Genomic DNA, 10948 nt, shown 5'->3' with positions numbered 1-10948 from the left:
CTATGATAAACTCTTGATAAATCCGTTCTAAGAGACCCAATGCAACTACCTGAATCAAGAGACAATGTTAAGCATTTAATGCCCAAAGACCATTGTGGAAAACTAAAAATGACAACCCGTAAAAATAAACTAATTTCAAGCTTTAACTTCAAACCAACATCAATTCATTCCATTTAAAAAAAAAAATACAAACTTTGAACAGTGATCATTTTTGGACAGAAACATAGAAACCAAACATGAAAATACACTCCCCCAAATAAAAAGAAAAATACAACATAAGCGAGCCAGCCAACATATGTGTTACGATTGAACTAAATGGGAATAGCTCTTGCAACACGAGGGTAGACGACATTAACCGGGTGGGACATTATGCGCCGGCCCTTCATGTGCCGGAAAACGTATACGAGAGCACCCACCGGCCATTCCACCAACCCCGCCGCAGCGCACGCCAGGATTCCCACCGTTGGCCCCACCACCTTGCACCGGCACGGATTGCTCCTCGTCCTTATCCCGGTTCCGGTTCCGATTCCGGTTCCGGTTCCGGTATGCGCAGTTTTCCTAAATCCACGAGCCATTTCTCACCGACGTAAATCTCCTTCTGCAGCGGATTCGCAACCTGTAGGTCCAGCCGAACGATTAGAAAACGAAAACTTCCGGTTGTCGTTGGCGAGGTGCAGGTAATTCATATTTAAAGGTACTATTTGTTACACTTGTTGATTTATGGTAGGAAGTTGAGGCCACGGATTGTGGGTTTTTTGACACGTGTAAAATTGATTTAAACACGTAAATTGATTTGTATTTTTATGGTGCTGGAGACGGCCGCTTAAATTATTAACTGTGGATAAATGCTATCATCATTGTTAATTCAATCCCGGGACTTATGAAATGTACTTTCTATTTTGAAAATAATTCTGTTTTTTAAAGGAAATTGAAATGGTGGCCGTTGGACCGTTAAAATATGAGGTAATCAATAGCTGTTATTGTGACATCTACAATTCATATTTATCTCAAATTTGATTAAAAAATAAATTACTGAGATTCAATAATATGATGTTCATTTACGGCAACCCTGTATCATGCGCTAATATTGCATTAATCCTATAAAAGGAAGTCGATTTTGCAATTAGACCAATGAAACAGATTCAATAATATGATGTTCATTTACGGCAACCCTATATCATGTGCTAATATAGCATTAATCCTATAAAAGGAAGTCGATTTTGCAAACAGACCGATGAAACTAGACCAATGAAACTTTTAGTGAAGTTTATTTTGTTATTTGTTTATCTATGTCGTACTGTATTTCTAATTTGTATAATTCTGGTGAACTAATTTAATTTTTATTGGAGTATAAATTAAATTTATATGTAATTTTATTATTATAAATAATGAAAATAAATGGTATAACCATATATTTTGGGCAGAGAAACTACTTCTGCCACTATTAAATACCCTCTCATGTGCAAAATTTACTCACCGAATAAAACTCTTGCCTAAAAAGATGAGGGTTTTCTTCATTATAGAGAACAGAGACACAAGAAGCTGAATCACCAGAGCTATTTGGTGCCCTCAGCTGACTCTAAAGTCATTCCAATTGACAATTGTTGAGGTAATTATTCTGTTTAAGTTCTTTGCTTCCTCTTTCCATTTGCTTGACTAAGTTTATTTGAGGTTTTTTAATGAAAAAATGGAGTTGAAGCTATGATTTAGTTATGCTTTAATTATTGTTCTGTTTCTCCATAATATAGCTCAACCCTAGTCTTTGTCGTATTAGACGAAAATAATCGTCAAAAGTCCATAAACTATTTTTCAAGTCATTTCTAAGATTCTCTTCTTAACTTTTTATTATATAATTCCACCGAAGGAATATTAAAAGTCTCATCACCAGAAAATCGAAAGACTCGAAGCCAATCAGATGCAGGTTGTCCGAAGCAAATATCAAGATGTATCAAGTCGAGTGAATGCATCAACTTAACTCTCACCCCAATATCGCCAACCATCTCATAAGAGCTTTCGAGACTCTTCATCAGGAGGTCGAGAATTTACCATGATGTATTCCATGAAGTCTCAAAGGATCCTATGTCAAGGGGAAAGCTACCTGCCAGATTACGGGATTCACCCCCTGCTTGATAGCTTAGTCTCATCCTGGTGACTGAAGCTCCTCATCTAGGGGTCATAGTCGACATCCAGACTAGAGAAGTTGATTGTTGGACTCAAGCTGAACGAGTAAAGTCTGAACGACCTAAATCATCAAGAACAGATTAATAGAGCTAGGCCGACCGAGTCAAGTATGACCGACTCGAAGACCATCAAAAGCCGACCGACACTCAATGTTGTGCAACCGGATGCATGGGTCTTGCCAAACCAAGGCTTGTCGATCTCAGTCAACATAGTGATAGGGTAGCCAAGACATATATTCATTTATGAAAATTTCTAGAAAAACTCTCTCCAATGCTCTCATTAAAAGTAGGTGCAAACATGTAATTACACACATTGTATCTCCCTCTTCTATAAATTTGGGCAAGATTCTTCAGTAGAGGCTAATAAAAATCTATCTTGCTGTTCACTAATGTCCACACACTCTCTCTCTTTCTTTTTTATACTATACTCCTAGGTTGTGACTCCTGGAAAAATTCAGGTTCAACATCCTAAAAAGTACGATGAGTGTGAATCATGCAAAAAATAAGAAGAAGAGATCCACCAATGAAACACTGCAGGTAATTCGTTCAACAAAAAAAATACAACAATTAAGAGACCGGATGATGGCTCGGATGATGGAAGCTGTCCAATAAGCGGTAGCTTGAGAAAGGGAAAAAAATCCTCGAGAGGAAGGTTTGTTGCCTAACTATTGAAGGATAAATCAGACACCAGAAAGACAAAAACGTTCTTAGTATCAGGACAGTGTTGGGTTGACACCAATGGACAAACAGCAGTTCGAGTGCACTGAGGCCCTTCATTGGAATCTTGTAAATGTCAAACTAATCCGACCAACCATATTGCCTCTTTTGAGCTAACCATCTATTTTTTAAGGATTATTGATGCTATGAAGTGTCTCATGTTTTCATAGGACTAATGGAGTCGACCCTAAGGTTGTTCAATGGACTACCAGCTTGAGTGATCACTTCCTTCACCAACTTTTGATATTCATAGCACAGTTTGCAAGTACCTTAAAGCTCTAGAAGTGTTCATAGGTCTTATTGCAGATCAGGAAAAGAAAACACAAGGGCTCTCTTTCATTTATCACTCAATTCCAAAAGAAAATGTTGGAAGAGTGGGAATTGAAACCCTCAATAACACTTGTCATGCTAGCTCGGGGGCTAAAAGATGGAACCTTCTACTATGCTTTGGGTCCCCAAAAATAAAAAAAAAATTATAACTAAATTATTTGAGTTATCCAATAATCATAATTCTACTGAAAAGTACAACTCTACCCTTGCTTCCACCAGAGCGGAATCAGCCACCCGTCATCTACAGAAGAGGGCTCTTATGGATGACATATGAAGACTGAGGGAAGAATCACATCCTTCCATTTGATTGTGATGCACAAAGATCATCGGTAGTCCTTAGATAACAAAGAGGGAAATAGGAACCATAGTCGAGGAGGTCAAGCTTGATACCCTGACCAAAAGAGAGCTCATTACAATAAAAAATCATTGAATTTTCATGAGACCTCGAAGGCCACTCTGCTGAGAGTCTTAATGGTGGGGCTAGTAGAGAGCATTCAAATAAGGTGTACTTCAAGAAGGCACCTCCGATGAGAGCGAAATCTTTTCTCTGGAACATTAAGAAATAACGTGCTTACCATTGGGACCGTGTCTAAGATACAAAGGAATACCAACACCTTTGAATCTTGATTGACAAGTTGATTAATGTTGGAAAGTTGAACAAATTATAGCTTCTAGATCAACAACCTAGAGGCATGAAAAAGCACCAATAAAAGATATTTTAGATGAACCAGTCAGAGTAAATGATATCCACATTAATCAGATAGTGTCAGTAATTTTCGGAGTTTTAGAGAGCTTAAAAGAAGACACTTCGATTGGAAGAATCACAATATGATTTTTGCATATCAATGTCAGACAAATCCTATGCTAAAACAAAGATAATCTGATGCTAAATTACTTTAACGTCATATTTATATTAGATCTTTGGTCCATGAAAAAGTTGGGGTTACTAATGCAATTAACATCAAAATAGTATAATGCTAATTGTTCGTAGTTTCCTTCATGTCTGACCATGTTGATGTTAAACTGATTAAACACACCCGGTGAGAATACAAATATCAACTACATACTTTGTGTCCACTTTTGATGGACATAAATTTGCTTCATGATTTGCATTGACTAAATCTGCTAAAGATCATATAGCGTAGGAAATTATCAAATTGTAAGAGAAATTATCAAAGTTAATACCTTCAAAACTTTCTGACGCAAATCTGGTACAAAACTATAAATATTTTAGAAATATATAAAAGAATGATCAGTTTTTTAAAACTTGTAGAAAATAATCACCAATCTAATAAATATGTACTTATCCATCAACATAGCACAAAATCTATGCACAAACAAACATCGATAAGAAAAACAAATATAATTCAACAAACATTAAGCTAAATGAGTAAGAGTTCACATCTACGAGGAGAATCCAGTTACAAATTAAAATTAATATGCCCACACAAAAAAAGAAAAAAAAGTAAATATACCTTTATGGACATCATCATCTACAACATCTCCCTCCTCTCTATCCTCCCCCTCATCCTCATCCACGACTATAGAACTCGAGGGCTACTTGCCATGGTGATATGAAATATGCTTCATCATTTGAGCAAAAGAGTATTAAAATCTCGGGTTTCTGTCATGCAACAAACAAGTTCGATCACTAATAGAAGGGCGCACTGAGCAAGGCCTTCTTGCTCTTACAACAAATTTCTAGAACCGCATTGAGGAGTTGACCTGACCCGCAATTACGCCGATATTTTATACTCCAAAAGATTGCCAAAAACATAGCCCAAATTATACTTAGCGGCCAATGTGAATAAAATAATTTATAAAAAAAATAATAAGCCTTCACACTAGCGGTAGTATCAATGATAAGAGAATCGTGTTGAGATATTTGTAAAGGACTCAAACTAAATTTATGCGTAATCTAAATTACAATAGAAAGTAAGAACAAAGTTTAAAATACTAATAAAGTTTAAAAGAGTTCGAATATCAAGAAAATATCTTTTCTCTTGCAAAGAGGCCCTAATTAGTGTATGAATTGAATTAACAAAAATATAAAATGATGTATTATGACAAATATGCGCATACATATTCTTTACCGCCTCTCGGTGCCAGCAAAGAACATTAGTTAACCTTAGGTTTTTTTTCAGCTTGTGCAATAGTGCTGAGAAAATTCTAGTCTTCTACTTCTAGATTACCCACTGTGCTCTCTCTATAAACCTACTAGGGACTCTTAGATCCAAATTCAAGAGAGAACTGATGAAAGAATCTAGTTTGTCACCCTAGAAACATCAATTCCACGCAAATCAAAACTTATCTCGCAATCTATTTGCACTTCCCCTTGGACGATTGTGATGACTTTATCCAAGGTTAAGTGTGGTACTCATTAGTTGAGTGAAATCATAGCCCTCCCGGGTCATTTTGTTTTGCAACAAATTTTAACATCACAAATGACCAGTTTGTAAAGTAAATTAAGAACCAATGAAAATACCATCACAAATTTTAAAATAAAAAGAGATCTTTAAATCATTATCATCCGACATGATTAATTCTCATATGCAAGAAGAAAGAAAGAAAAAAATACTTAGAATTCATGAAGATAAAACAAAAACACATGATTTGAGAATTTGACTTCATTTACTTTTCGATCTGACCAATTGAACTATTAAAATTTGTTGTGAAACATATGATCCAAAAGGGCTATGCTTTCCACAACAAAGTAAAAGTCACATTCAATTTCATGGATGAGAATGTAGTTCATGGGGTTGAGTGAAATTGAATAGAAAAATATTCATTGATGGGTGTAGAATTAGATATTTTAGGGTGACAGACTAAAATCCCCAATTTGGTCCAGATGTTTGAAAACTAAATCTAAACTTTCAGATTGAAGAAGTGGGGGTGAAATAAATTTACTCACTGATCCAACATCTAAACTTTCATATTTGCATTTGCTCAGAACAAATTCTGATGGATATTTTTCAAAACAACTGCCAATTCACATAAGTGTCCCATAATAAACATCTTCATATTGAATAAGAGCACATGAAATGAAATTACCGATTGATTTAATTTTTAAACTTTCATATTTACATTAGAGCACATCAACTTCTGATGAATAGTTTTGAATAACCCACAGTGCAAGTAACAGTCTTCATAAAAAAAATATTTTAGTTTTAAGAGGAGAAGGATAAATGAAAACACTAACTGATCTAACAACTAAACCTTTGAAATTGCATTTACTCAAAATAATTTCAAGTGAATATATTTAAAAAATAACCCACATCATTGTCTTCATAAAAAAAGAATTTCAGAATGAGGAGAAGAAAATTTAATGAAATTACTGACTGATCTAACATCTAAACTTTCAAATTAACATTGACTCAAAAAAATTTAAAATGACTCCATAAAATTAAATAAAAATAATAAAAACAAAACAGACTGAACATATTTGTCTCCATGAAAATTATTTTTTGAATTGAAGAAGAAAAAGTGAAATGAAAGTAATGACTAATCTAACCTCTAAATTTTATAATTGCACTTAGTTACAGTAATTTTTTATGAATATTTTTTTAAAATCATCAGTGCACATTACTTTCTTCATAGAAAGCAATTTCATATTGAAGAAAAGTAGTTGAAATCAAATTACTGATTGCTCTAACACCAAAACTTTTAGACTAGCACGACTCACAACAAATTTGGATATCTTTTAAAACAACTCCCATTGCACATAACTGTCTGCATAATAATGATTTCCTAATTTAAGAAGATATAAACAAAATAATTAATACTTGAGTGAAATTTTTTCACCAAGGTAGCAAAACAACCAAAGCATTAAAAGAAAGAAATGAAACTACCTCTTCAATCACCAAAGCATCGAACCGTCAAAAGAGAAAACAAAAAGTAGATTTTGTCTTCGGGGATGAAGTGATGACAAAGCTTGGATTTGAATCTATGGAAGAACGATGGGCGGAGATGAAGTGATGATATCGGGGATCGAGAAGTTTAATGACACAGACTTTGCTTGCTGGAGGATGCAAATAAATGAATACCTCTATGGGAAGAAACTTCATCTTCCGTTACTGGGAAAACGACCAAAAAGATGAACGGGGCGGAATGGAATTTGTTGAATCGACAGGTTCTAGGGGTTATACGATTAACTCTGTCGAGATCGGTTTTCCATACCGTCATCAAGGAGAGGACTACTGCAGATCTCATGGCGGCTTTATCAGGTATGTATGAAAATCCATCAGCGAATAACAACGTGCATATGATGAAAAAGTTATTCAACTTGATGTTAAACAAGGTGTGTCTGTTGCTCAACACATACATGATTTCAACACTATCACAAATCAATTATCGTATGTTGAAATTGATTTTGATGATGAGATATGTGCGTTGATATTGTTGGCTTCATTGCCAAATAACTGAGAAACAATGAGGATAACAGTTAACAGTTCTTCAGGTAAATCTAAGCTGAAATATGATGATATTCGTGATTTGATTTTGGTTGAGAAAGTGCACAGGAAAGATTCTGGCAAGACCTTGTGTTCAAGTTCTACGCTGATTGTTGATTCCAGAAGGAGATCACATGACAGGAACTCGAACAGAGGAAGTTCAAAATCAAAGTCTGGTCAGCAGACAACCTGCTGGAATTGTGGCAAGTCCGACCACATAAAAAGGAACTTCAAGAATTCTAAGAAGAAGGAGAATGATAGCGCTAATGTTATAACTGAAGAAATACAAGATGCGTTATTGCTAGTAGTTCACAGTTCTGTTGATGACTGTATACTAGATTCAAGGGCTTTCTTCAATACATTTTCCCATCGGGAGTTAATGCAAAATTATATTGCAGGTAACTTTGGGAAGATATATCTGGCTGATGGAAAAGATTTGGACATTGTGAGGATGAGAAACGTTGATATTACACTCTCTAACAAAAGCAAATAGACTTTGCAAATGGTTAGACACATTCCTGAGTTGAAGAAAAACGTCATAACTATTGGGAATCTCAATTATGATGGTCACTCGGTAGTGTTCTTAGATAGCACCTTGAAGGTTTCCAAAGGAGCATTAGTACTGGCTTGGGGTAAGAAGACTGACAGACTATATATAACTACATGTTTACTCAAGCGTTGACACATGAGTCATAGGTGCATTATGGGGAAGCAGAAAAAAGGTCAATTTCCTGAAAAGTGGTAGAGCGTCAAAGACAGAAAAATCAGATCTTTTACAGACAAATGTTGGAGAACCACAAAGCCGTGAAGAAATCTTGCAAGATAAGAATTCAAATAAGTGGGAGCTGACCAAGAAGGAGGAAATGAATTCCCTGCTAGGGAATCAGACTTGGGAGCTGACAGAACTTCCACCAAGGAAGAAGACATTGCACAACAAGTGGGTGTACCTGGTGAAGACTGTGTTTGGTGGCAGTAAGAGGTACAAGGCTGGACTTGTTGAAAAGAGTTTTCAGCAGGGGCAGAATATTGCTTATGCAATGGGAGTTATAAGTAGATACAAGAGTAATCCAGGAAAGAGCTTGGTGGTACATGACTACGTTGACGGTGATATGTCAACTGAGGGTGTTACTCGTGAGAAGCTGAAGTTCTGCTCAACTTCAGCTGGTCTTCTGGCATGAAAATAGGGGCTTCAAGTTGCAGAGGTGGAGGATATCATGTTTGAGAAAAAGATCAGTACAACTAGTAGATGATGTAGCTAGTAGGTGTTACAGTCAGTGTCCCAATCTCCAAGTGAGAGAGTTGTTGGGTAATTTGGAGACCGAGCCACCGAAATTTAATTAGTTTTTTAATTAAGAATCTCATTTACCGCTTACCTACTAAACTCACCTACCGCTCTCATGGTTTCTATAAATAGCCTCTTTTGGCTTAAAGAAGACCAAACCAAGCAATGTCAAGCCAAGTACTCTTGGGAGTTAAGAGAAAGGAACAAAGAGAGAGAGAGGAAGATAGAGAGAAGAAAATAAAGATTTTCTTGTAAACGTCGAGACACTCGACGTTGTAATTCCTCGAAGAAATAATATCCTCTGCAGCTACGTGGACGTAGGCAAATTTGTCGAATCACGTAAATCTATGTGTCGCTCTGATGTTTTTCTACGTGCAATTTTACTCGTTTCATTTTTCGCTTTGTTGTCGTCGTTTTTGACAACAACATAAGCACAAAATAAAGAAAATATAAAGAGGTAGTATTGACATTACATAGTTGGAAAGGAAATCAAATCACGAAATGCTCTCAGCTTTATTCCAGCTCTTGTCGTTCTGCGAGCAATTGACGCCGAAAAACATCTGTAGTAAGAATTTTCTTCTTTTCTCTCATGTACCCAACACTTGCAAGATAAAAAACAGCTAACAAAGCTCAGGTATACCCCTGTCCACTTTTACGAGACATGTCAGTAACGCTCTAATGCTTGGGGCATGCCTCACACACGACAAATCTGGTTTCAAGTTGATTTGCCTTAAAAAAAGACAAATAAAGTCAAATAAAGTTTATAGAAGAAAAAATTAAAACAAAAAAGAAATCAAAGGGAGAAAAAATGGGCCTCTAATTTTTTCATAATTGGGACTGGATTGGGTTATCTTCAAATCTGATCTTTTAGATCCCCATCTATGAATTGCATCATTTTTTAGAAATCAAACTTCAACCCAATCGTTCTAGGTACGTCTCAATTTTTTATTCAGGTTATTTTGATTTCGGAGGTTGGAACTATAAATAAAATTAAATCTCCACCGAATGAAAAATAAAATGCTGATTTTACGCGTCAATTTTAACATTAAACCACCTTCAATTAAACATGAAATTGCAAACTCTAAACAACAATCACACTTGAGTGCACACACAGAACCCATACAAGAAATAAAAACTCCCAAAAGCTTGCATTGTCTAGCAAAGCCCCACAAATATTATCTACAAAGAAAGACTAAGCGGTTCGATTAAATAGGAATAGCTCTAGCAACACGAGGGTAGACCACATGAACCGGGTGGGACATTATGCGTCTGCCCTTCGCCGGAAGACGTATACCACCGCACCAACTGGCCACTCCACCACCCCCGCCGCAGCGCAGGCCACCATTCCGACCGCCGGCCCCACCACCTTGCGCCTCCCCATCCTCACTCCAGTATGCCCCGTAGTCGCATGCCGATGAACCATTTTCACCTTCGTAAACTCCTTAGTCTTATCGTAGATGTAATCTGTCGTATGAATAATCTCTGATTGCCGTTTGCCGAGGCTGAAAGCTCATATTTAAAGGTATCGTTCGTGACGCTGGCGATTTCCGTTAAGATAAAGGCGATAGATAATAAAAGTATATTTGTGACGCGTGGCGATTTACGTTAAGAGATTGAGGCCACGGCTAATGCGTATTGTGACGAGTGTAATATAGAGGGATCACCTGTATTTAATGCATGTTTACTAGCGGGAGGATCACATATTAAATATTATCGTTTAACTAGCCGTCATTTGGGATGTGTGACACGACACCGGTTGGGTACTTGGGTTTTACGAATTTGAATTTTCTTAAAAAACTTTTTTGATAAAAATGTGAAGTCACGGGAATCATTGAAATGGACTTTTTATCTTATAAACAATTTTTTCGTTTAAATTTTACACTCAAATTATAAATTATTAACTACCGTCCCGCTAAAATTGTCTTAATCGGCACATTATAGCAATGCTCTAAAATTCAAATTCTGCCAAATTAAGATTAAAAAATAAACTA

The 10948-nt window shown here is 36.2% G+C and overlaps 1 protein-coding gene across 1 annotated transcript; it reads right to left on the bottom strand.

Moving 5' to 3' along the window:
* Positions 1-228: 228 nt before the first annotated feature.
* On the bottom strand, positions 229-662 carry LOC110038510. The gene has a single exon (XM_020743375.1). It carries the CDS (start codon positions 573-575, stop codon positions 312-314), a length of 264 nt encoding a protein of 87 aa, XP_020599034.1. The 5' UTR covers positions 576-662; the 3' UTR covers positions 229-311.
* Positions 663-10948: the final 10286 nt, after the last annotated feature.

Source organism: Phalaenopsis equestris, unplaced genomic scaffold (assembly GCF_001263595.1).
Source record: "Phalaenopsis equestris unplaced genomic scaffold, ASM126359v1 Scaffold232985, whole genome shotgun sequence".
Taxonomy (NCBI): Eukaryota; Viridiplantae; Streptophyta; class Magnoliopsida; order Asparagales; family Orchidaceae; genus Phalaenopsis; species Phalaenopsis equestris.
The sequence above is the reverse complement of the archived record's forward strand: the minus strand, read 5'-3'. Positions and strand labels throughout refer to the sequence as shown.